General features: G+C 32.0%; 1 protein-coding gene across 1 annotated transcript; it reads right to left on the bottom strand.

Annotated features, from left to right (window-relative positions):
* Window positions 1-226: 226 nt before the first annotated feature.
* LOC129806170 (ELAV-like protein 4) lies at window positions 227-27949 on the bottom strand. The gene is made up of 6 exons (XM_055854564.1): window positions 27321-27949; window positions 27098-27201; window positions 22020-22173; window positions 21708-21942; window positions 10230-17732; window positions 227-10180 (listed from the first exon to the last, which is right to left on the bottom strand). The coding sequence occupies exons 1-5, from the start codon at window positions 27511-27513 to the stop codon at window positions 17381-17383; spliced, it is 1038 nt and encodes a 345-aa protein (XP_055710539.1). The 5' UTR covers window positions 27514-27949; the 3' UTR covers window positions 227-10180; window positions 10230-17380.

The raw sequence follows: 27949 nt of genomic DNA, 5'->3' as shown, positions 1-27949 counted from the left end.
TTTAGAAAATATAAGAAATAGAATATATTTTTTTATAAATCACTTCTGTGATATAAATGTCTCACTCATTGCGAGACTCTTCACATTGATATCCTCTGTGAATTTTTTTTATTATAATTCTTTTTACTAGTAAATTAATAGAAAAGCATGAATTTAAGTGACTTACCATCCTTGTGACTTTTGTTTTCTTTTCTTCTTTCGCGCGCAAATACAGGGTAATCATGAATTTCTTTTTGACTCATTAGTTTTATTTCTTCGTTTTTTTTTATTCTTACGACTTTTTTTTTAATTCTCTCACTTCACTTTTTTTTATTATAAATAGGTATAGTTGTTTCTTTAGGTACTGCACCGTAATATTTTCTTCATTATTTTTTTTTTTATCTTTTCTCAGTCATATTGCTTTAGTTAAGTACGATTTTTTTTTCATCTTCTTCATATACATATTATAATTTTTTTTCTTCATTTAAATTTATTCTCAATTTATGCATCACCCTGTATTCTATTTAATTCTATTAATATTTTTTTTCACACTTTCATCTTTGGTGTATATGCATCTTATTTGATAAATCTTTCCCCATTCTTCACGTTCATTTTTTCAGTTTTTTTTTATAATTATTACTTTTTTTATTTCACTTTAAAATCTATTTACATTGTAAAATTGGAAGAAAGCTTTTTTCTCATATTTCTATATATTATGCACATTTATTTTTCTTATTTTTTTTTGCATTGTTTTCTTTTATGCACTATTCTTCACTGCTTTTTTTAATGTTTTCAATTTTAATTTAGAGATTTTTTTTACTCAATTAACCTCGAGTTTTCTTCTCACTGCACTTTCAATTTTATTTCCCATTTAATTCGCTATTAATGTAAAATTATTAAATTTTTTAAAATGTTTCAAATTTCACTAAATTTTTTTCTTCATAAATAGGTTTTTTTCTTTTTTAGCTATTTTATTCGTTTATGCCAGGAGTTTTCTTTGCATTTGCTTTTCTTGCTGATGAAGTCTTTCTTTTTCAAACTATTTTTAAAGGTTTATCTATATTTTGGATCATCAATTAATGTACGATTGATAGGTTGGATTCTAGCTTTTCAAACTCTGCCATCAGATTTATTTGCAGCTCAGAATAATCACCATAATTTCGATGTACTAAGGGACTTTCCGAGGCAAAGTACCCATCCTCAAAGTAGCGTTCAAAAGGCAAAATTCCAACCCGATAAAAATTAGCACAATTCTCCAATGATCCAGTCACATTTATAAGAACATTTCTTCAGTGGTAATATTCATTCCTATTCATTTTGTTTATTAAATATTTTTTAATTATATTATTTATTAATTATTTTATTATTGTTGTAAGGAATTTTGTGGATGGAGGTGGATACACAACAATGTGATTATTTTTTTTAGTAATTATTTCTTTCTTTCATTCAAAAAATTCGTCTCTTGAAAAAGTTTCACCGTTTTTAACTGTTTTTGTTTTCTTTACTGCTCGGGAAGGTTTTTCAAAGTTTAATCGAATAATTCAGGGGATTTTGTATAAAAAGAAAAACCACGAATTAATCAACTATTAATGAAAAATTAGCAAATATTCTTCCTTCTCAAATTTCTACTTAATAGAAAAATTTTCTTTGTCATAAGTGATTACTATAAATGGTTTTACAATTACTAAAGTTAACGGGGATAGGCAACTTTACGATTTTAACCTTAAAAATTAAAATTCACGATGCAATTTGCTATAACAAGGCTAATCTCCATTTTTCATGACACTTTCCTGGACAAAGTCCATTGAATTAAAAAAGAGGTTATGTTTGACAATAACGTTTCGTTAAGACATAACCTCAAAACGACATAACCTTAAGAAAAGTGTTAAGTGTGGCGAAACTTGTGAATTGTCACCTCAAAAGGCTTCACTGTAAAAGTTTCTTGGACTTTGAACATTAAGTTAAGCGTTTACATAGGGTGGCGGAATTATTTCTAGCCTTTGCCTATTTGGCCTGCTTGTAAAAAACACTACAATGTCACAAAATGTTTTCGAAATCTCCAAAATTAAAAATATTTCATGTCTTATGATAATACATCACATTTTTTGTTGGTTTTTGGAATCATTTTCTGACAACAATTGCGATGAGGCCATAACTAAAGACAGGCCACAAATTATGCCACCACCTTATACTGATTTTTGAGGTTAAGTTCAGGTCTAACCTAAAAACAATTTAACCAAGATCTCATGTCTTCTGTTTTTCTCTTTTTAAAAGTTTCTATTTGAAAACACGAATTTTCCAGCTCTTTACTGTTACAATTGTAGCTTTTGCATTGTCCTTTTTGAGGTTAGATTTTTATAATGAGTCCAATTGTTATTAATTAATTGTTATAAAAAAATGTTAGCTTGCAATACGAGGTTATAGCAAACATAAGGACTCTTAGCAAATTATTTCCTCAAATTTTATCTATTTGAGACACTTGATACACAAATAGAACCATTTGAAATAATAATTGAGGTTATTATGAAGATAAACCCCGCTTTTTGGAAGATTCTACAATTTGTTCCTAACAAATTTGTAATAGTTTTCTTTTTATAGGGTTGTACTCAGCATAACCTCAATTTGCTAACCAAGAACCAACATTAGGCCCTTGAGAAAATTACAAATTAAACTCATAGATTTTAAGGTACAGGATGAACTTCTATTTTGAGGTTATTTCTTGCATAACTTCAAATTCAAGAATATTCTTTTTTACTGAATAAAAAATCGGAGCCCTATTATACGTTTTTGTGTAACCTCTGTCTAAGAAGAACCCTGGAAACATTTGAAGATAAGCTTGGGAAAAATTTTATCTTTCATGGAATTTCAGTAATGCTATTCTAAATTGTGGTTATGTTCAAAGAATTTCGCACTTTGCGACATAACCATAAGAATGATGACCTTCTTCTTAAATTGGGAATAGCACATTTTTGAATTTTCTACACTCAAAAGAGTTTTGTAGAATAATTTGCTATCATGTTATACGCTACAAAAAGCACTGGAAGCCTATGAAAAATTAGGTTAGGTTGAAAACACTTTTCTCTTCGCAGGATAACCAAGAAAGATGACTTTCTTCTTAGATGGAAAATAAATATGGAAGACATTTTTAAGTTTTCTATACTCAAAAGAGCTTTGCAGATCAATTTGCGAACTTATTATATGCTTTATAAATATTCCGGAATCCCATGAGAATTTAGGTTATGTTTAAAGTATTTCTCTCTGTGCAGCATAACTCAGAATTTTGATCTTCTCGTATTGAAAACAGAAATTTTTTGAGTTTTCTATACTCAAAAGAGCCTTGCAGATCAATTCCCGAACTTATTACGTGTTTTATAAAAAGTAATCATATCAGAATTTAGGTTATGTGCAGTATTTTACTATTTGCAGCACAACCCAGTATATTGACCTTCTTCTTGGATTGGGAATAGAACATTTTTGACTTTTCTATACTCAAAAGAGCGATGCAGATCAATTTACGAAATTTGCATTATAAATGTCCCGAAGTGTCATGAGAATTTAGGTTATGTTCGAAGTATTTTACTCCTTACAGCATAACACTGAATGTTGACCTTCTTCTTGGATTGGGAATAGAACATTTTTGAGTCTTCTACACTCAAAAGTGCCTTCCAGATCAATTCCCGAACTTGTTACGTGTTTTATTAAATGGAATCCCATGAGAATTTAGGTTATGTTCGAAGCATTTTACTCCTAGCAGCATAACCTACAATATTGAACTTCTCTTATTGGGAATAGAACATTTTTGAGTCCTCTACACTCAAAGGGGCTTTGCAGATCAATTTGTGAACTTATTGTACGTTCTATAAAGCTTCCGGAATCCCATGAGAATTTAGGTTATGTTCAAGGCATTTTAATTTTTGCAGCGTAACCTTTCTTTGACTTTTTTTCGGATTGGGAATAGAAAGTTCTCTCCACTCAAAAGAGTCTTCAAGATCAATTTGAGAACTTCTTTCATACTCTAAAAGAGTTTAAAAATATCACGTGAATTTGTGGTTATGTTTAATGCCTTTTTTTCTCAGCAAGATAACTCAGAAGTATTTTTCTTCTAGTTTTAAGAATGGAGGAGTTATAATTTTTCTATTAAAAGAGGTCTTCTTCGCTCTATAAGGAGCGCTCTAAAAGGAGTGCGTTTGGAATTTGAGGTTATGTTTGCAACATAACCAAATTGTCTGTGCATCCTCGATTGCGAATGCAGAACTTCACATTTCTGACAATTCTAAAGGTTATGTGAATTTGAGGTTATATTCAACCAAAACGAGATTTTCTAACATAACCTCCTATCAATTTATGAAATGCCACAACGTTACTTTCCTGTATATCTCTTCATAACTTTCCTCATTGCATCGTAAATTCAATTTTATAAAATAAAATCCTAAAATTGAATATTCCAGTAAATTATTACATTCAGTGATTATTTTATAAATTGTGATTAAAGGTTATGCTATTGGGGAAAAGTCTCATTGGACATTTCCACAAGAAAAAATTAAATAAATTAAATTACCATACGATTAATGAACGATAAAGTTACTAAATATAGGATTTCTAATACATTTTGCTCCACTTTCAATTAATCCTGCTCTCTTGGAGTGAACACACCGAGTTTTAATCCGTTCACAACGTCCCATTTAAACGTGCTACATAAATATATTGTTCAATATAATTAGTAATAATTTAAATAGTGTTTTTTTTTTTTATTAATAGATTTTTTAGTTTAATTTATTTAAATATATTTCAAAGAGATTGATGACCTATAAGAATAATGGGAGATTATTTTTTATTTTAATTCAAAACCATTTTTAGGATGTTTTGTCATTCATTTGCGAAGATTCCCTTTTCTGTTTCTTTACTTTTTCTTGGTTTTTTTTTTCCAAAAATGTGCGTGTTTTTCTTATGCTATCCCTCATCCCTATTTTAACCTCTCTCTTCTTATTTTAAATAATGTGTAAATTTTTTTTCGTTGATCTCTCTCACGCACATTTTTATCGCCAAATTTCTGTTCCACATCTTGGATGTACTAATTCTATTTGATGGAATTCGATGGAACTAACATGTAATTTAAGAGACGTCTTTTTTCTACTTGAAAGTTTCCGGTTTTTCTTGTTGGATTTTTATTATTTTTTGGTTATTTTGTTGTCTTTGGTGGAAAAATCAACAAAGCAAAATGGTTAAATTTAAAAATTATTATTTTTTAAATTCATGTAAATTTTCGCTAGTTTCATTGCACATTGTTTTAATTTGTTACATTTAAGGTATCATCTTAGGTTTCATTCTAACAATACTCTTCTCAATCTTTTTTCTTCTTTTAAAATTAACAATTTTGCTTTGGATAGTGATTCTTGATTTCGATTTTCGTTCGCCATTCTCACTAGGAATTCTATTTTATTTTATTTCTTTTTTTTATTATCTCTCCCTCCCTTTAAGATTGCACGCATGAACACATTTTTTTCATCATTTGGCCTTAGTTTCTTATTTCGGTAAGAGGTTATGTTGAATTTTGAGGTTAGGCTTGGCAAAAGCTTAAAAACAATCAACAAATGTTTTGAGTAGAAGGAACTGCAGAATCCAGATTGTTCTATATTCAAAATCCATTCAGATCTAACCTCAAAAAATAATCTCTTCGCTGAATTAGAGACTTAATTGTTTGAGGTTAGATATTAAAGCTTTTTCGGACACAGTTCTCTAAAATTGTCATTATCGTTTGAATTTCCGATCCGACATACTTATTAAAGAATGTTTGACATTCAAAATGCAATTTACATTTCCATTAATACTTAATCTCTTGGTTAGGTTAGAGAAAAAGTAAATTTTCGAGGTTAGAATTCAACCTTTCTTGAGGAAAATTACCTAAAATGCTTGGTATCACTATAATTTCTTCTTCATGTCTTAAGAAATCTTTCTCACTTAAAGTGCCTTAAAATCTAACCTCAAAAACTAACCATTTTGCTAAACTAAGGAAAGAATTAAGTTTTTGAGGTTAGAATTTGCGGTAACTGGTGTTAAAGATCTGTTAAAATGTCAAAATATCCAGATTTTTTGATCTGCGTGTATTACGCAATGTACAATGCGACTTAACCTTAAAAATTTAACCTCTTACTTAAATCAGAGAAGAATTAAATTCTTGGGGTTGTAGATTCCCATCGAGCACCAAATGCTAACCGGTTTCAATTCAGCTGAAAAGATACGCTAACCTTAAAACAAAACTCCCGAAGCAGTGCATTTCCATATATTTGGTTAGCACTTTTTGTTCGAGAATTGCTGACCGGCTAGCATATTTTTGCTCAGCATTTAGACTCAGCAAAAATATACTGAAAACGCTTTTGATGTTTTCTGACTAGCATTGGATAACTAGGCTCACAAGAGCCCATTCTGTCTCTCATTTTCCATTATCCGCCTGATCTAATTTATTCCAATTCATTTTTCTTGGAGAATTATAGCATATTCTTTACACTAACAATGCTTGTATCTTCCAGATCAATAACCCTTTTTCCCTATGTCTTCAAGACATTTTTTACAGTTTTCTTACTGGAAGATCACAAGTGACAAGTTTTTGAGGTTAGACGTAAAAACTTCTTGAAGGAAACTATGTAAAATATTTTCCACTTTTCGAAAACACCTTTCTCATTTAAAATGCAATAAAATCTAACCTCAAAACTCAGCCTTTTGATTAAATTCAAAATAGAACCAAGGTTTTGAGGTTAGAAATTAATACTTCTTGAAGGAAACTATTTAAAAGCGTTAATGTTGTCCTACTTCTCCTTCAATTGCCAAAAGCATTTTTCTGCTTCAAAATGCATTAAAATGTAATCTTGAAGACTGGCCCTTTTGATTAAATTCAAAGTAGAACCAAGTTTTTGAGGTTAGAAATTATTAATTCTTGAAGGAAACTATTTAAGATAGTTTCCACTTTTCGAAAAGATCTTTCTCATTTAGAATGCTTTAAGATCTAAACTTAAAAACTTAGTTTTTTGACTAAATTCAAAGTAGAAACAAGTTTTTGAGGTTAGAAGTTAAAGCTTTCTGAAGGAAACTATGTAAAAGCGTTAATGTTGTCCGATTTCTCCTTCAATTGCCAAAAGCATTATTTTGCTTTAATATTCATCAAGATGTAACCTTAAAAACTTAGTCTTTTGACTAAAGTCAAAGTAGAACCAAGGTTTTGAGGTTAGAAATCAGTACTTCTTGAAGGAAACTACTTAAAATAGTTTCCCCTTTTCGAAAACATTTTTCTCATTTAGAATGCATTGAGATCTAACCTTAAAAACTTAGTTTTTTGACTAAAGTCAAAGTAGAACAAGTTTTTGAGGTTAGAAGTTAAAGTTTTCTAAAGAAAACTTTGTAAAGGTATTGTAATGTTGTTCGATTTCACCTCCACTTTCTAAAAGCATTATTCTGCTTCAAAATGCATTAAGATGTAACCTTAAAAACTGATCCCTTTGATTAAATTCAAAGCAGAACCAAGTTTTTGAGGTTAGAAATTAATACTTCTTGAAGGAAACTATTTAAAATAGTTTCCACTTGCTCAAAATGTCTTTCTAATTTAGAATGCATTAAGATCTAACCTTAAAAACTTAGCCTTTTGACTAAATTCAAAGTAGAACAAGTTTTTGAGGTTAGAATTCGAAGCAACTTGAAGAAAACTTGTCTGAAATTGTCAATATCGTTACAATTTCCAATCTAAGTATTAAAGAATATCATGCATTTAAGATGTAATGAAACCTAACCACGAATTATGTTTTGATTTTTCATATTTTTAAGGTTAGAATTTTATGTGCCTTGATGCACAAATATGTAGAATCACCAATATAAAGTTCGAATTGCTCTGTTTCTAGCCTCGTTATGTTGCTCAATAATCTGTATCCTCTAAATATTCTACGATTTTTATTTAGAGAATTAAGCGAGTCCGTTAAGTTTTTGAGGTTAGAATGTGACATTTTTTGTCAATTTTTTTGATAAAAACCTCCAGTGAACACGGTAGATTGCATATTTTGTATCCATTCACGATATTCCCTTGCATCCTACCCCTTTCAAACCATTCATTAATCCTGTTTTGAGGTTAAGTCTAGCATAACCTCACATTTAAACATAACCTCCCATCTAAATGAGAAACAAAAGCTCAAATCATTTATAGTTGAATTGTTTTCTCTATTTAGTTAAATTTTTTTTATCCAAAAATGGAGTTAAATAGAAAGAAAATAAAAATCTCTCAAGTTCAACTTTCTCTTTGAGTGAAAACAGCTAAAAATATTTTTGGGATTTTTTCTTGTATTTTTTTTTATGAGAAGCGAGTTAGTATAATTTGTTGATGCTTTTTTTAAATATATTTTTTGTTAAATATAATGACGTGTAAAATTGAAAAGTTGTTACTTTGTCTTTCAATACTGCTCAATTTTCTAATGTTTTGTTGTTTTTTTTGTTTATGTTGTTTTCCCACCGCATTTTCCACTCAGTTTTTCTTTACCATTTAGTATTAAAATTGTGTCGATTTATTACTTTATTTAACCCTCAAATGTTTTTTTTCTTTTCTTTTTCATTTATTAATTTCAATTATCTAGAGAGTGTAAATTTAAATTTAACTGATATATAATTTTTCCCCATTTTTTTCCTTTTTATCAGCTTTTCACTTATTTTTCCCAATTCAATGTCCTTTTTCTCATGATTTTTTGCAATTACAAACTCTTTCACCAACATTTTTTTTCTTGGTCTTCACACCATCAGTGTAGAAAAAAGATTGCGCACAGTGGAAAAATATTTCTCACTGCTTTCACATACTTTCCCACAAAATATAAATTTTTCTTAATTTTTGCTAAAAAGTTCCTTTTTTTTGCCTACAAATGCTATTCCATCCACCTTTTCCGTGTCCCATTTAGTTTATTTATGTAATTTTTTTTTCTTACTTTTATGTTATCACCGCCATTTTTAAATATTTTTTTTAACTATCTTTTCCAGTCTCATCCTATTTAAGAGTAATTACATAAAATGTGCGTAAAATTATTATCAGTTAATTTAGTTACAATACATTTCATGTAAATATGTATTTTTTTTCTTCATTCACGAATGAACTCTGTTCTTATTATTTTATAATAACAGTAAAGCGATTTTTTCTTCTCTTGCAGATGTGCTTTCCATTTTCTTAGCTCGATCTCATCCGGATTCTGGGGTGGTACTTCGTTTTTTTTTTGTTCTTTCTTTAATACCGTCAATGAAATGTCTCTAAATTGCTGAGATAAAATATATTTCTATAAGGGATTCTTATTAATTTAAAATTAGCTGATGTTCTTAAGAGGTTTCTGCACTCTACAACTCGCAAAATGAAACTTTGAAAACTTTGAAGTCCAATAATTGAGCTTATAATTGAGATTTATGGATAAATTCGCAATTGATGGAGTCTTAGAATCCTTGCCTTCTGAAATCTCAAAGGGGGATTCTCTAACTTGCGAGAATTGTCATAAGGGACTTTATTGAAACATATAGTAACGAGAGCTTTCGTTAAACGACATAATTACGCCATCTGTCGTCGGTTAAGTTCGTGTGCTTTCCCAAAAGAATGATTTTGCATCATAAAATAAACTTGGTAAAGTTTATATTTTAACTCATGACTATTCTCACTAAATTTGTTCATGTGACAATTCTCACTTTTATTCAGAATTTTTCCCTGGTCCATTTTCTGTACCTTGTGATTTATTCTACCTTAAAAAAATACCCTTTCCTGGATATTTTCTTTTTTTATAGGTTATGTGTTATTTATAGGTTATGTGTTATCATGGAACATCTCTGGCCAAGCCTGAACCCTTTTTTAGTCCGGACCCTTATTGATATTTATGAATAAATTCACTATTGATGGAATTTTCGTATCCTTGCTTTTCTGATATTTCAGGAGATTCTGTAAAGGAGCGAGAATTGTCATACAAGAACTTGCAGTGACGAGAGTTATCGTTAAACGACATAATTACGCCATCTGCCATTAGTTGAGGTCTTGAGCTTTCAAAACGAGTCATTTTTCATCATAAAAACTTGATAATGCTTATATTTTAACTCATGACTATTCTCACTAAATTTGTTCTGTGACAATTCTCACTTTTATTCAAAATTTGCCCCCTAGTCCATTTTCTGTACCTTGAGATTTATTCTACCTTCAATAAACAGCCTGCCACTAGCATTCATCCTCGTCTTAGTGTAGTTTTAACCTCCAAGACAAGGACAAAAATATAAGTTATGTATTACCATGGAAGATTTCTGGCCTGGCCTGAACGCTTTTTCTGCATATTTTCAATTCAATTTAATTTTTGAAGCCCAGGTTCTTATTAAATCAACATTGGGGATAAGTATTCAATTCAACTAGGTAGTTCTAATCAGAAAACGAGGTTATGTTGAAAATAACGTTCATTAGGAGTAATAACCTCGAAAACATCCAATTCAATTTGAAAGAATTGAATATTTTCATGTTTTCCCGTCAATTTTCAACAGAAAATGGTTTTTATTCCAATTTTAATACTTACAGTCCTAAATCTTCCTTATTTTCTAACCTCAAAACATTTTTATTTTTTAATCTTGAGAAATGATTCTCGTATCCCAGGATAAGGAAGACTGAAAGGGATCCCTGTCAATTCAATCTTTGAATAATTCCCCCCTTGCCATTGTTATTTTCTTCAGTGCAGAGGTTATATAAGTACTTTTTAGGTTATATTGAGCATAACCTTAAAACCAGGGAGAATTTTTTGTATTGCAAAATTCCCCTGTGTTTACCATTCCGGGTGGAAAAAGGAACCCTGCATGGAAAAGTGTTTAGATCAGCCAATTAATAAAGATGAGACCTGAAGGGGAATTCTATAACACTATGACAATGTCATATGACAAATTTTCGTATTACAATTCCGGAGCAGTACAACATTAGACCATATCAATTTTTCCACCTGAATAATGTACAAAATACAAACATTGTTGCTTGGGAATGAATTTGAAGAGAGAAAAGAAATTAAATTGCACAGAAAAAAGTCATCAAGAGAGATTGAAATGTTCTGCCCGGAAAAATCCGTGGAAAAAATGCCGTGAAAAGTATTTAGTTGATGCCAACTGAATATTTGGATTTTTCCTGATTTGGAGTTGTCCGGAGGGGTGAAAGATCACGCCACCCAGATAGACGGGATAATCTGGATTAAAGATTAACAAAACATTAAAGCCCAGTGAACAGCAAATGATAGTCGAATTTAGGATTACAGGAAATGAGTCGAATTTAGGATTAGTTCTCCTGAATTTATAATTTATCGCATACATTTTTTAAAAATTTGTCATATGACATTGTCATACTGTTACAGAATTCCTTACCTGGAATTAAATCCTTCTTTCTAATTTTGTTCTTAAATTGATAACCTTCTTTTACTTCTCAACAAAGAAAGTAATATTAGTTCTTTCATTTAATTGGTTCACAATAGTGGTTAAATTGGACATAACCTCAATTGTTGAGAAGCAACGTCTTTGTAAAATATGATTCAAGTACATTTTGTGAATATTGCAATTGTTAGGCAAATGTTAGGTCCAATTTTCTTATCAAATAAAGACTGGGAATTTGTTCTAGAATTTGAGGTTAAGTATGACGTAACCCCGAAAACGAAGGTCATCTCATGAGAAAAAATTGCAAGATCAAGGTAAATAAAATGCAATTTATTTACCTTGATCTCGATATATTGAAGAATTCAACACACACTCTAGATCCCAACCAAATGGATCTTGAATTTGTGAGGTTAGGTGTCACATAACCTAAAATTTGACTTCAATCTTTCGTAGAGTTTTCCCACTAGATTCTTTAAGGCAAGAATTTTAAGATTCCCACAAGGTGAACCTAACCAAAAACCTCAATTTAACCTCAAATATTCAACTTCAAAGTTTCATTTCATTTTCCGAAAATGCCGAATGCATCACCTAATACTTGTTCTCGTCTCGACAACCAAAGAAAACTGCCTAAAGGATTTATGTAGTACTCCTCTTCGTGTTGCTACTTGTTTTATAAAGATATACTTTTACGATACTATTTACTGCAACTATCACCTAATTATTCGCACCTAATTTTATTTCTTTTTTTTTCACAATCATAAGCGCAAAATTGTCCAAAAATCTACGTTTTTTTTGAAAGACAAAAATGTTTTTTTTTTGTTTAAATTTACGAAAGGATGTTTTATCCAAAATGTCCATCAAAGTGAAAGGTGGATACGAAAAAAATTATATCTAAATACGTGATTGCACGAGCCTACATTTATTTAAATGAAATTATCAAAGAGATATTTTTGTGTTTTTTTTTAAGTTTTCTACCATCGAAATAAAAAACACTCACTCGCGAAACAGACAATTTATCACTAAAGAAAATTCCATTAAACTCTTTTTCCTAATGCCTATTTTTTAATTTTTTAAAAATTTTGAATGGAACTGTTGCTGCTGATGTTGTGTCTTGAAGAATGCCTTTTTGGACTCTTCAACTTTCAGAAAAATTACATAGAATTAATTTAAATTTAAGTGTTACAATAAATACAATACAATTAATTTTGCAAGAGAATATATTTTGTTTTTTTCAACTACTTAAATGCTTGAGTTCTTTTTTTCATCTTTAAATTAAAGAGGAGATATTTCCTCTCTGTACCTAGTTTGGAAAAATGTTTTTTTTTTAATTATTACTTTGAAGTGAGTATTTAGGAATGTGAGTAAAAATTATCATTATTCAATATTCATCGTAAGTTAGTTTAATTTATGAGATTAATAACTGAAGATCCACTATTATTTTTTGTTTTTTTCTTTTTTTTTTGAAGACTATTTTTCTTTAAAAAGTGGTTAAGCGTCTGATATCTTTTACAATAATTATATCAATATTCTTTGTTTTTTTTTAGAGAAGAAACACAATTACAATGACACAAACAGCAAGGATGAGAATTTAGAAAATAGTAATTCAATAGCATTTTTTTCTTGTCCTAAAATTTATTATCATTTTTTTTAATATCTTCTTTCTAATATTTCTAAAAATGTTGTCTCTATCGGTGTTCTCTTCAATCTCATTCAGTGTTTTATTTTTTTCTTATTATTTTGTTTAATATTAAGTCAAAGACTAGAAATCTCTTTTTCCGATTTTGTTTCTTTTATTTATTTATTTATTTATTTTTTTAGTTTTAAAAAGGTTGTCTCTTCAGTATAAATTGTAAAATCATTAATTCACAATTAATGACGACGCGTTGTATTCGTTATTTTTTTTCCTTATAATTTTTCTTTTGCTTTTAAAAGTAATTGTCTTTTTATTATCTCTTATTTTTAGTGTTATTTATCCCCCGTTTTTTTTTCGTCTTTGGAAAAAAAAAGATTGGAATTCTCTCGCCACAAATTTATCATGGTTGATTTAATTCATGTAAAAAGTATCACTTTTAGCCCGAATCCTCTCACAATCGGTGTATTTTTTTCTTTCTATTTTCTTGTTAAAATCCCAATTTATTAAAGCTAAAAATTCACACACATTGCGGCAATTGTGGTAATTTTTCCAACCACCGAGATTATTGCTCCTTCTTCCCTCATTTTCTACGCATTTTCTTATGTTATTTGTTGCCGCATGTTCCTTTTTTTCTCCTTAACTATTCCTCAATAAAAGGATAATGATTTTACTTTGCGCAAGTAAATTATTCATCATCCTTCAGTATGCTATTTTCTTCCTCTTCGATCGACTTTTAAATACTTCCTTCCGCCCCCTTCTCATCCACACAGTTTTCTCCTTATTCTTCCCCCTCCTATGTCCTCCATTCTCTCTCCTTTACCCCCTCCCAACACCCATTCTAAGCACCAAGTTGTAGCTTCAAAATAGAAAATCAAATTCCAATGAAGCTTCAAATGCCAAATAAAATTGAGAATTCTCCATAAATATTTCATTTAAATCCCTTTATTTGAATAAGAAAATTGAATATTAACCCATTGCAAAAAGGTTCCGGAAAATTAATTTTTCGGACTGAAAGTCTTCTTAGAAAAAGATCTAAGAAGAGACTGAAGTGATTTTATTTGATTCCGAAAATTTTGCATTTTCCGGAAATGTCACTACTCTGAAACTTATCTCTTAATCATGCTTTTTAAGTTGGTCTTAATCAATTTTAAATACCAAGCACGATCACAGTAACAAATGGCATTTAGTTATATACTCAAGTGCTTTTGATTGTTTCAAAAAGTCTTGCAATGTTTTCCGGAAAAATCTCTATTCAGAAAGTCAATTTCTGAACATGATTATCTGATCTTGTTGAATCATGCATTTCAAACACAGTCACAGTGAAAAATGGCATCTCATTAGAAATTTGATTGCTTTTACTTGTTTCCGAAAGCCTTGCAAAGCTTTCCGGAAAAATCTCTATTCAGAAAGTGAACTTCTGATCACGGTTATCAATGTGATCTTGTTGAATTATGCATTTCAAGCACAATCACAGTGATAAATGGCATTTAATTAGAGACTCGAGTGCCTTTCTTTGTTTCCGAAAGTCTTGCAAAGCTTTCCGGAAAAATCTCTATTCAGAAAATGAACTTCTGATTACTGTTATCAAGGGGATCATGTTGAACTTATACATTTCAAGCACAATCACAGTGATAAATCGCATTTAATTAGAGACTCAAGTGCTTTTCTTTGTTTTCGAAAGTCTTGCAATACTTTCCGAAAAAATCTCTATTCAAAAAGTGAACTTCTGATCATGGATATCAATGTGATCTTGTTGAATTATGCATTTCAAGCACACTTACAGAGATAAATGGCATTTAATTAGAGACTCGAGTGCCTTTCTTTGTTTCCGAAAGCCTTGCAAAGCTTTCCGAAAAAATCTCTATTCAGAAAATGAACTTCTGATTACTATTATCAATGTGATCTTGTTGAATTATGCATTTCAAGCACAATCACAAAGATAAATAGTATCTCATTAGATACTTTAGTGCTTTTCTTGGTTTCGGAAAGCCTTGCAAAGTTTTCCGGAAAAATTTCTATTCAGAAAATGAACCTCTGACTACTGTTATCAAGGGGATCATGTTGAAATTATACATTTCAAGCACAATCACAGAAATTAATACTCGTAGTACTTCATTTGAGACTTAAGTGCTTTTGTTTGTTTCCGAAAGTCTTGCAATGTTTTCCGAAAAAAATCTCTATTCAGAAAGTGAACTTCTGACCATGATTAGTAATATGATCTTGTTGAAATATATATTTCAAGCACAATCACAGTGATAAATCGCATTTAATTAGAGACTCGAGTGCTTTTCTTTGTTTCTGAAAGTCTTGCTATGTTTTCCGAAAAAATCTCTAATCAGAAAGTCAATTTCTGAACATGATTATCAATGTGGTTTTCTTAAATTCTGCATTTCAAACACAATCACTGTGATAAATGTCTTCTCAATTACGACTTAAGTGTTCTTGTTTCTTTTCCGAAAATTTCACAATGTTTTCTGGAAAAGTGTCCATTTAATTTTTTTCTGATTATACCTTTTTGATATAATTTTCTTCAGTTTTAAATTTCCAGCATAAGAGAGATACATACATAAATAGAGACTGAATAGTTTTCATTTGTTTCCGGAAAACTTGCACAATTTTCCGAAAAAACTTCTATTCCGAAAGTTTTTTCTGATTATGCTTTTCTGTATAATTTTCTTTATAGCTTCATATCTCAAGCGTAATCAGAAAAGAATTTCACTAGAGATCTGAGAAGCTTTTATTTGTTTACGGAAACACTGCACAGTTTTCTGAATCTCTTAATGTATTTCCGAAAAAAATGCTATTCAGAAGAATAACTTTTTATAAAGTTTTCCGGTGTTGCACAGTCAGAGAGATAAAAACCATCTCATTGGAGACTTATTAGGATTTGTTTGTTTCCGAAAATTATTTAAAGTTTTCCGGAAAAGTCTCTAATCACAAAGTTTATTTCCAATCGTGTTTTCAAAAGCAATCTTCTTTTTCCGAAAATCTAAGTTTTCTAGAACCAATTTCCTACAGCACGAATGCAGCAAGAGTTCTGAAAAATTCAATATGTTAGATTTTCGGAAATATTCCGGAAGATATTTTATTCATTGGGATGTTACTGTTTAATCACGTTAAACTCTTTGCTTTTGTTTATTCTGAAAATGGTAAATACAGTCTTTTCTTGCGTTTCGTCACTCCGGAGTCTTTTTCCGGAATGAATTTTAATCATTTTCATAAAGATTTTAAAGATCCATGAATTCTGTAAAAAAAATATTCCGAAATTTTTCTGAACTACTTCCGGAAAGGATTTTTTCTCTATTCAGAGTCTTCAGAACCAATTTCATTCTTTTTGTCTATTCTCCATTGCTTTTTAATAATGGAAAAAGTAATGTAGAACAAGACGTTCTGACGCAAAATTTCAGAAAAAATCCGGAAATTTTAATGTATTCTTTTTTTAATCTTTCACTTTACAGTTTTTCCGGAGATAAATATTTCCGGAAGCGGAAGCTCATTTACATGTCATAATTATTCCGGAAATATTTCGGAATTCATCCGGAGTTTAAAAATTCCCAAATTGATTTTCAAAATTCATTTCACAGATGTTGGTAATTCATGAAGTATTTTCCGAATCTCAGGTTTTGCTTTAACGGGTTAAATTGCTCTTTAGAGTGCCTTAAGCCTCAGAGATAGCTTCTTGCAGAGGACAAACATTGATTTTCTTCGACACTCCACAATCCAAATTGATTTTGAAAATCAACCGAGAGACTTTTGAATGGTCCTTCAGCTAACAATCACTTTGCTCTCTGCGGCTGGATAAATCCCTTTTCCCAAATCCCTATCAAATTAATTTATTCATTGAATTTAATGGGGAGCATCGATCGTGAATGTTGTTTCGGGTTTGGAGCACATATTTGGTGGATAAGAAGAGTTGGATGGATTTTCCACTCCAATTAACATTTTCAGGAGCGAAATTGTTCTTCTGTGAGAATTTCTTGTTTGAAATGCAAGGAAATTGAGAGAATGCGCAAGCAAAAGGACTTGAATTTCAAAGGAATCCTTTTTTTCGAGAGATAAAAGAGTTTTTTTTGGGTGGGGTGCTTCGTGCTGAATCAAGGGGGAAATATTTTCTGAAAAAAGAAAATTCCTTGCAAGTCAATCAAGAAAATCCCGAGAGAGGGCGTTTTATTCAGTTTTTTTTCGTTTTTAGAAGGACGGAAAGAGGATTGAAGGTCGCGATGCGAGATAGTAATTGAGGAGACTCGGCTGAAGATCGGTACTGGGCAAAAGTCCCAATCCGGGAGGTTTTTCGCCCAGGAGGGAAGATTGATTCATACCTGGAGCGATGATATCGAGCGCCGAGATGGATGTGTGCGAATTAATAGCCGTGGCAGGAGATATCTAGTTGGTTTTACTTTTGGTGTTGTTGGTCTTGAAGCTGACCTGGAGGACGCGATTACCGAGGGTGTAGCCATTGAGGGATTGAATGGCTACAACAGCCTCATCGTAGTTGGTCATGGTGACAAATCCGAAGCCCTTGCACTTGTTTGTCTGCAGATCCTTAATCACCTTAACACTCTGGACGGCACCGAAGGGGCCAAACAGCTGCCACAGGACATTCTCCTCCGTTTCCGGTGCCAGATTGTACACAAAGATGCACCATCCGGAACCATTGATGGCATTGGTGGGGAGAATGGTGTTGCCCAAGAGATCACCAGTTAGTGGAGAGAATCTGCAGGTGGGAAGCACGGGACTGCATTAAATACGACCATCAGAATGTGTTCGTTCTTCTTCTCCAAAATGTTCATAAGAAAATTCAGTGAAAAGCTAGAGATAGAGCAAGATTTAACTGGTACGGTAGCTGTGATTCTTCTTTGGACCTTCTGGGTTACTCCTTTTGGGGAACTGGAACAAGTCTCGAGAGATGACTAAAGATGTATGAGGACTTCTTTAGAAGCTCTTGATATCTTAAGAATCTGAGATTTCTTGGGACTTCAGGGAAATAATGTGGAATTTTTAGGAACTTTTCGAACACTTCGATATCTGAAAATCCCAGGAAAACCCTGAGAATCCTGGGATCCTTAATAAAATCCTGGAGATTTTCTTCAATTCTTGGATATCCCTGACTAATAAAATTTTCTGGGAACAGTGAAATATTACTGTGCTTGAGAACAGTAAAATGTTTTGAGAACAGTAAAATGTTTTGAGAACAGTAATATTTTTTGAGAACAGTAATTTTTTATCAATGAGGGATCGGAAATCGTTGGAAGTGGAAAATCACTCAAGGGAAATGCATTAACTTTTTCCTTTGAAACTGAACAGTCAGATTTTACTGCGCCTGGGAACAGTAGAATTTTTTGAGAGCAGTAAAAATTATAGCGGACAGTAAACTGTTCTGAAAATATTAAAAATTTGTTTGAGCAGTAATGTTTCCCACGAACATTAAAATTTACTGCGTACAGTAAAATTTTCTGCAGATAGTCACACTTTATGAGAGTAGGCGACTTTTCTGAGTACAGTAAAATTTCCCACGAATAGTTAAACTGGCTACGAACAAATTTTCTACAAACAGTTAAAAAATTGAGAACAGTTATTCTTTATTGTCTCTGAGAACAGTAAAAATTTCTGAGAACAATTTTTTTTGACAACAGTAAACAGCAAAATTTTCTATGAACAGAAAAATTATCTGAGAACAGTTAATTTTTTTTTCATGAAAACACTAAAATTTCCCGGAAAAAATAAAATTTCTTAAAGTGTCTGAGAACAATACAATTTTCTCTGAACAGTACAGATTTCCACGAACATTAAAATTTTCTGCGAATAGTAAAATTTTCTGCTCACAGTCAAACTTTATGTGAATAGGAAACAAATTGAGAACAGTAAAATTTCCCACAAATAGTAAAATTTTCTGGGAATAGTCAAATTTAACTGTACCTGAGAACAGTAAAAGTTTTTGCACACAGTAGAATTTCCCGGAAGTCAAATTTTTTGGGAATAAAAATTTTTTCTATAAACAGTCAAATTTTTTGAGAACAGTAGAATTTTATTTTTCAAGTGAACATTAAAAGTTCCTGAGAACAGTCAAATTTTTTTCGATAGAAAGATTTTTTTCCACGTGAACATTAAAATTTCTTGCAAAAATTAAAATATCTTGCAAACAATAAAATTTTATTACGTCTTAGAATAGTAAAATTTCCAGGAAAATTTCCCGAAAACAGTAAAATTTTTTGTAATAAAAACCTTCCAAAGTATATTATTTCCCACTCAAATGACCAATATTTTCAGAGACTAATAAATTCACTTGCAGTATATAATTAATTAGTGAAATACATTCTAAGTAGGGCATTGTAAATGCAAATAATTTCACTTCAATTTAATTTTGATGTACTCAGAACAAATATTTTATTTAATTATTGATATTATTGCAACAGAATAATGAGATAAATAGTCTCTTAATTTATTTAAATTCAAGGCTAATGTTCTGATTTAATGCTATTTATTTCAATAATACTGTTAATTATTATTAAATTTTGATTTAATAATAATTTAGATTGAAAGAGGTTATCTTTTAATGTGAGGTTATGTTAAACATAAAATAAAACAAACGACTCATTGGGACAAAGAAGGAGACAATACTAAAAATTGAAATTATTTAAAAAATATATGATGACTTCAATCAATTTTTATCTTTTGAAAATAACCTCAAATTGAACCCTAAGAAAGCAACCAAGACACCTTCGGTTCTAGGGTTAGATTTCTTGGTTTTTAATACACTACAATAAAGTACTATATTAAATAATTTCGAATAGGTATTTTATTCATCAAAGACCAAATTCTCTGATTTGATTGGGAAATTTTACAGTTAGCAAAGTGAGGTTATGCAAAGACATAACCTATAAAACGCTACTCGAAATGCGAATGGAATCCACTTCAGTTTTATAATTTTTTTAGCAAAATAATTCATTTGAGAGACAAATAGAATGATTTACTCTTAAAAAAGGGATGGCAAAACGTCCCAGGCTTTGCGAAGTGAACTCTTGACTAAGATGCTATCCTTCAAAATTACTTTCGCATTACAGTAGACTCTCGCTCAATCGGCTCTTTTTCACTCGGGCGCAAAATTTCGTAAACAATTTTCCCTTTTAATATTAAAGCAAATTTGTTCAAATTCACTGTAGTTCCTCCTGTTTTATCGTCATTCTTTATATTTGAGCGCTTTTTCTGGATTTTGCAATAATTTTGATGCCAAAATCTCTCGATAATTTAGATACACTGGTAGGGGAAGTGCTTATAATTTTGGACAGTCTGCATATAAGCATCGATATCCTAAGTTTGAAGTGCCATATTTTCAATACTAATTGACTTTTCTTGTTACTCTCTTTTCAGAAGGATTGTTTAGAAACTTGGCAAGCTATTTATCATCTCATTTTTACTAAAATTAGTTTTAATACGTTTAAAAATGAATTGATATGTAGAGGTGAATTTGACTCTTATTTTGGACAACTTGGTTATTAATTTTTACAACTTGTCTGTAAATTTGGACAGATAATCCGCCTCAACAGGATGCCCATTGTTCTTCATTTTATGAACCAATCTTACCAAGTCCTCTTCCTGTTCATGTAAGGGAAACGTAGAATGTCACAGAAGCCCAGAAACTTTCCATATCATTCATTAAAGTGAGTTGACTTCGGTACTCCAAGTACGTGCGGATTCGCTCATTCCCTGCCCTTTCCGGGAGCCTTTCAAGGCATTTCTCACTGCATCTCTTTCGTAGAGATGATGCTCCTTCATTTCTCCAGACATTTGTCCAACCTAGTCATCACAAAAGCTAAAACTTCACGAAATTTCGTGAGAAAAACACCTGTCCAAAATAAGAATCATCACCACACTGGTAAATGTCTTAAAAAATTTCCCATTTTTCACACGAAAAATATAATTCACAAGGCAAATCTCACTTCAGGTCAAATGTACAAATCATCAGTAACGTGAATCAACACAATATTCAATGAATATTCAATAATATCACTCAAAAACAGCGAACAAACTTTGTTAGTACTTCACCAAAACTAAATAAGACTGAAGTAAGCCACGAAGTTCTGTCATATTTCTCGTAAGCAATTGCTCACACTGAATTTTCAACAAAGCAATTTCAACTCAAATCATATTCAAATTTTAACGTATTTAGTGTTAAAATATTCCAAAAAGAACAAATATTTAGATAGAATTCATTTTTCATCAAATATTGGAATAAAAATCCATCATTTTAATCAATTTATTTTTAGTGTCCAATGTTATCCTCAAAGTGTCCAAAATAAGAAACTGGACAAAATTAGAAGCATTTCCCCTAAATATGAAAGGATAAAATTAGATTATATATTCCATCCTTATGAAAAGATGGATCATATTTGAACCTTTGAAGGGATCAGCTTGTCAAGCAGAGGTGTGCAAAAACCGTTTGAAACTGAATAAACGTCAAAATAAGTTTGTTCAGGTAGCGTTTTGACCAATTTACGCACAAGTTTCATTTGGCGTTTGTTCGGTTTCAATCGGTTCTTGCACATCTCTGTTGTAAAGAAACTCGAGTATGGTACGAAACTTCCGTTAATTGAAGTTTTAGAATGATCTAGCCTATAATTCTGGGAATGAAAGGGACTGAAAGAAGGGGAGTCTCTTCTAAAGAATCACAGCTAAATCTTAAGCAATTGAAGAAAAGATTTAAGGAACCCACCTGAAACGCCCAGTTGGATGATGGATGGGTCCGGGAAAGCGACGATTGGACTGAGGTGTCAAGTAGGCGGCCAGCGGTGGGAGAGCCTTGTTGATGTTACTGCTGGGATTGTTGGCGAATTTGACGGTGATGGGTTCAGTGGCGCCTTTGGGTGTTGTTCCATTGAGTGATTGGATGGCACGCTCAGCCTCGGATCGCTGATCGAACCGGATGAAGCCGACCCCTTTAGACAATCCTAGTGCAGCAATAGGACACAACATTTCAATAGAACCGTGAATTTATCGGGTAGTTAAATCGACCACATAGACTTACCAGTGATATTGTCACACAGGATACGAGACGTAATGATCTGGCCATAGGGACTGAAGAGATTCTCCAAGTCTTGCTGTGTCATGCTCTTCGACAGGCCAGACACGTACAAATTAGCGCCTTTTATTGCATCAGAACTGGGACGTGCAAACGACACCTGAAATTGCCATCGCACATTCCCGTCAATTTATCTGTACAGACCTTCTAATCTCCATTGCCACCCTGCAATCAGCCCCACATAAATTCACCAATTTTGCTACGCAACCCCATGAAAACTTTCCCATTCCATCTCATTTACCGCCCAAAGACCAATGAACTATTCTCAAAGGAAAGACTTCCACTTTGCAAGGGGTAACTCATTTCGGAGAACTCGAGTCAATTTGGCCAAGGGAAGACATGGGGAACCTTAGGGACCGACGGGAAACTCAGGGATGCCATATATTTTTCAGGAAACTCGGGAAACCCGGGGCACTCATAATTTTTCAAGGATCTCACAGTGAACCAAGCTCAAGAAGGAATTTTTTCTCAATATAGTCTTGTAGAATTCCCCAAGTATGGCATTATAGAACCAAAAATCCTCTTATTTGCTTATAACGCTCCTGGTTCCATCACTGAGATTACTATAAGTAAAGTGGCGCACTATTAAGGATCTTAAGAGCTTCTATGGGAATTTCAACAGAAAATTCTCACTTTAAGTCTTTTAAAAGTGCACTAAAAGACTTGTTTAATACTTGGTTCTACAAGGCAGCTATTTTGCATCTTGGGAGGGAACCTGTACATTTTTCAGGTACCCCGGGAACTTGTGGAACGCACATAGATCCCACGTAATCCATTAATTTTCTTTCAGAAAACCCACGGAGAACACATTGTATTTTCAGTAATACCATGGGGAACTTGAGGAAACCTATATATTTTCCAAGTAATTCAGAAAACTTACAGGAGACTCATATTTTTCAGGGAACCCACGGGAAACTTGAGGAACCCATACATTTTCCAAGAAGCCAGAAAATTCTGGGACCCTGGGGAACCTATACATTTTTCAGGGAACCCATGAAACTTGTGGAACTCACAGAGATCCCGGAGGAATCCATATTTCTCAGGGAACTCGCGGAGAACCTATACATTTTGCAAGAACCTCATGTGGAACCCATATATCTTTTCAAGGAACCGCAGAAACTCGGGGAACTTGCGGAAAACACATATTTTTCAGGGAACCCTGGGAACCTATATATTTTCTTCAAGGAACCTCATTTTTCAAGGAATCCAGAGGAAACTTGAGGAACCTAAACATTTTCCAAGGAACCAAGAAAACTCGAGGATCCCTGAGGGATCCCACGGAACTTGTGGAACTCACAAAGATCCCGGAGGAATCCGTACATTTATCAGGGAACTCATGCGTTCTTCAAGAACCTCATGGGGAACCTATATACCTTTTCAAGGAACCCCAGAAACTCGGGGAACTTGCGAGAAACACCTATTTTTCAGGGAACCCTGGGAACCCATATATTTATCGGGGTACTCAAGAAATTCACATTTTCCAGGGAATCCACAGGAAACTTGAGGAACCTACACAATTTCCAAGGAACCAAAAAACTCGGGGACCCTGAGGAATCTATACATTTTTCAGGGACCCCGGGAAACCCGTGGAACTCACAGAGAACCCAGAGGAATCTATATATTTTTCAGGGAACCTAGGGAACCCATACATTTTCTTCAAGGAACCTCGGGAACTCAGGAAACTTATGGGAAACAGATTTTTCAGGGAACCCATGGGGAACTTGAGGAACCCATGCATTTTCCAATAAGGAACCAGGAACACTCGAGGACCCTGGGGAACCCATACCTTTTTCAGGGACAACGGGAAACTCGTGGAACTCACAGAGATCCCGAAGGGATCCATACATTTCTCAGGGAACCCACCTAGAACCTATACATTTTGCAAGAACCTCCTGGGAAACCCATATATCTTTTCAAGGAACCCCAGAAACTCGGGGAACTTGCGGAAAATACATATTTTTCAGGGAGCCCAGGGGAAGCTTGAGAAACCCATGCATTTTCCAAGGAACTAGGAAATTTTGGGGACCCTGGGGAACGTATACATTTTTCAGGGATTCCGCAGAACTTACAGAGAACCCGGAGGAATCCACATATTTTTCAGGGAACTCACGGGAAACCTATATATAACACAGGGTAGCCGAGGAACTCTAAGAACCCATATTGTTATTTCTGGGAACCGGTAACTCGAGCCACTCTGATTGTTTTTATGAGTTACCCCTTGGATTTTGTTAAAAGTTTGTCAAATTGAAAAAAAAACATCCGTTTTACAAACTTTAACACACTACACCACTTACAAACCTCTTCTCATAAGAATATATTCGTACTATCAAATAAGATTCAAAAATAATGTTAGCATGTTAATCAGGAAGTTCAGACAACTTCTGCTAAAGACTTGAGGAATTTTTTCTCTCTTGAGCAACAACAATAAAATTCGTAACTTTCTCCACAAGTCATTCCCTCCAAATTATTCAAATGCACAAAATGAAAAAAGTTTTAGTGGAAAAGTTTGCAATTGCTACTCAAGTATCTTTAGGGAAATAAATATCCAAGACAAAAAAAAGACAAATTAAAGGCTAAGAGGAAAAAAAACTTCAATTTCAGTTACAAAAGAAAATCGGATAAGAGGATTGGATTTTAAGCAGAGATTCTCCACTCCTTTTTGTCAATTAACCCATTTGAAGAAAAGATGGGAAATAGAGTGTTTCTTGTTCAAAGGATATTTTGTCTCCAGAATTAATAATTGGAAGATTGTAGACTTTATTTACAATAATAGTGATTATAAATAAAGAGCAAGAAAATTCAGGAAAAAAAGAATTTTCCATAACAAAGAACTTTTTTCGGAAAAATTCCGGAAGATTTTTCAGCAATTATTTGACAGTTAAACGAGTTAAACTCATTGTTTTTATACTGAGGAAATCTAAAAGATAATAAACCTTAACACACGAATGAGGAACAAAGCATTAATCAAGAAAGATATAGTAATTTTTCCAACAATGCTTCTGATAATAATCTTTTAAATGAATAAGTACTTTATATTAAAAAAATATGAGAAAATTGTAAACTCAATAGGTATAGATAAAAAGTAAGAGCTCAGAAAAAATTTCATGACTTTTAGTTCAATTTAGTGTAATTTTTTGATTAGAAGTTGGAGAATTAAAAATTGAGAACAGTTGTCAGCGCCACATGCGGGAAAAAACGACGCCCTCTCACCGAAAAATGACGCCACGTTGTAAAACAAAACAATTTATCAAGGTTTCCATATTGGCAATTAGTCACAGAATACAATCAAAATAACTTCAGATTTAAACTTAATTCTGAAGTGAGAAGTTTTAAAATTAAATTAAAAACTAAACTTTAAATTAAATTTAAAGTTTTTCTTAAATTAAAAACTAAAGCAGTTTGTTGTAGAAGAGAGGAATAAAATAGAAAAAAACTCAATAAAAACATTTAATACAGATAAATATAACGTTTCCGGAAGGTTTTCCGGAAAATTTCAGAAAGTTGAAATAATCAAAGGACAAAAAGAATAATAAAACAATATTTGAGAAAACGCAACACTATTAGTTTTTAAATGCTATAAAAGAGACACGAAAAAATAGTATCAATCGACTTATTCATATATTGTAATAGGTCTAGATGTCTAATACGAAATAACTAAATAGCAAATATTAAAAATTTTAATTTTCTTTTATATTATAACATAAAGGATCAGAATCCCAATTTAAAATCACAAACTACTTTTTGAAACTAAAAGATTTGCTACAGATAACAACATTAAAAGTTCATAGAAAGTTTTCCGGAAGCTAAAACTATTTTTCTCTTTATCAAAACAAAAACATAAAGAAATAATATAAATAAGCAATAACTAAGAATACACAGTGCTATAAGCTTCTTTTGAATTAATTTGAAAAGTATTAAAAAATATATATTGATAAAGATTACACTATTTTGTTATAGTTCCGGAAAAATTTGTATAAACACAGAATGTTAGATTTTATATTTTATTTTTTTAATAATATTAAAATAGAAAATGTTATTGTATTATAAACAAAATCTAAATAACGAAACTGATACAAGAAGCGACATTGCAGTTTTTCGGAAATTTTCCGGAAATGCAAATAATTGTACCGTTTATGTTACGCTGAACAAACAAAACATCAGTTAAATCACATGTCGTTTAATTTTAAAATAAAACTATAAAGATTTTCTTTATTTAGTTCCGAAATTTTGTAAGTGAAAGAACTTATCCTTTATAATAAAATTGAAAAAGGTTTTTATAATACAAAGAAAAGCTAAATAACAAAATTGATACCGAAAACAGCATTGAAATATTTAAAAGAATATGAGACAAAACAGACAGAACATCATCAGTTAAATTACATGTAAATTTATTTAAAAAATATATTTATAAAGATTTTCTTTATTTAGTTCCGGAATTTTGTAAGTGAATCAGTAATAGTATTTAAAGTATTGAAAGTATTGAAAGTAATACTAAAGTAATACTAGGATACATAAAATTAAAAAAAGAAAATTGTAAACTTTACGTTATTTTTACGACTAAAACTTTTCGGAAAACATTTTTAAACTCATATTTACCTAAAAGAAGTAAAATTCAGGAAATTCCTAAAGCTTTTGACTACCAAAAAAACCTTCTGGAAGCTCATTCATCCATTCGATCCATTAATTTATTCATTCGGAGCAGTTTATGCTAATCGAGTCGCAGGAGTCTTTCCGGAAGTTTTCCGGAAAATTCAAAGCAAATTTTTCAAGTAAAGGACAAATCTTAACTTTAATGTCAGAATGAGTGCAAAAAGTAGGAAGAAACTTAACTGAATGGCGTTTCCCAACAAATAAACAAACGTTCCCCAACATTAAGTTGATCTAGGCTTATCACTAGCTTTTTCTCATATTCCTTTATTGAATCTAACCTATCTTCATTAAAGGAATGTGGGAAAAATATGAAGTCCTCGAAGCCAGGAAGCCTTTCCCTAAATTATTTTAATATGTTACTGAAAGAAACTTACCTTTATTGTCTTATTTTGGAGTCGAAGCCCATTGAAAGTGTTGACAGCTTTCTCAGCATCTTCTGGTCGATGGTAGTTCACGAAGCCATATCCTAGGCTTTGACCTGAGCAAAGAAAAATGCAAAAAAATTAGTGGAAAGTTGCCCATAAAAGAATCCAAAATAGAGAGAGCAGCATCCTTGTGCCGGGAGCACCAACCCGGATGATCTGCTATAATGCTCACCAGTGACCTTGTCCCGGATCAACTTGCAACTCTCTACATCGCCGATGCTGGAGAAGAGTGACTTGACCTCCTCCTGGGTCATCGTTTGCGGCAAATAATTGACGATGAGATTTGTCTTGGCGTCATCCTGCCCGCTCCCGATGGAGCCAGAGCGTCCATTTTGCTGGGCTGTGTCCAGACCGTTTGCAATCATTGTCTTGCTTGTTTTTGGATGGATTCTTCACACAAAGTAATCTACTGGGTTAGAGGGCGCTGTTGACCTCCTTAAAACTTTCTTCTTGTAGAATTGTTTTTTTTTTAATAGAAAAAGCGCGTCTTGCTTCTAGATTTTCGCCTTTGGGTTGGATTTTATCCTCTTGCTTTTGTTCAAATTGGTAACAAGAAGATTTTGTGCTACTTGATTGTCCTGTCCAAGGTACAATGTAGTTTTAGCAATCTTACGCTTCTTTTCTTTGGAATTATTTCGCTATGCCAAAAATTTCGTTTCGCCTAATTTTTTTTAATATTCTTTTTTTCTAATAAAAATTTATTTAAGCGATATGATGATTTCTCTTTTTTTTCTAGTTATATCAGAAGAAGTCTCTTAAACAGTGGTTTTATCTTTATAAAATTCTTTTTATATCCTTTAA

The sequence above is a fragment of the Phlebotomus papatasi genome, chromosome 3 (assembly GCF_024763615.1).
Source record: "Phlebotomus papatasi isolate M1 chromosome 3, Ppap_2.1, whole genome shotgun sequence".
NCBI classification, from domain to species: domain Eukaryota; kingdom Metazoa; phylum Arthropoda; class Insecta; order Diptera; family Psychodidae; genus Phlebotomus; species Phlebotomus papatasi.
Note: the sequence above shows the minus strand (reverse complement) of the source record. Positions and strands in the feature narration are given on the sequence as shown.

Coding starts and splice junctions, on each gene's coding strand:
- LOC129806170 (XM_055854564.1), bottom strand. CDS start 27,513: ATGATTGCAAACGGTCTGGACACAGCCCAGCAAAATGGACGCTCTGGC. Junction 27,202..27,320: donor GATCCGGGACAAGGTCACTG/GTGAGCATTATA, acceptor TTCTTTGCTCAG/GTCAAAGCCTAGGATATGGC. Junction 22,174..27,097: donor TCCAAAATAAGACAATAAAG/GTAAGTTTCTTT, acceptor TGGCAATTTCAG/GTGTCGTTTGCACGTCCCAG.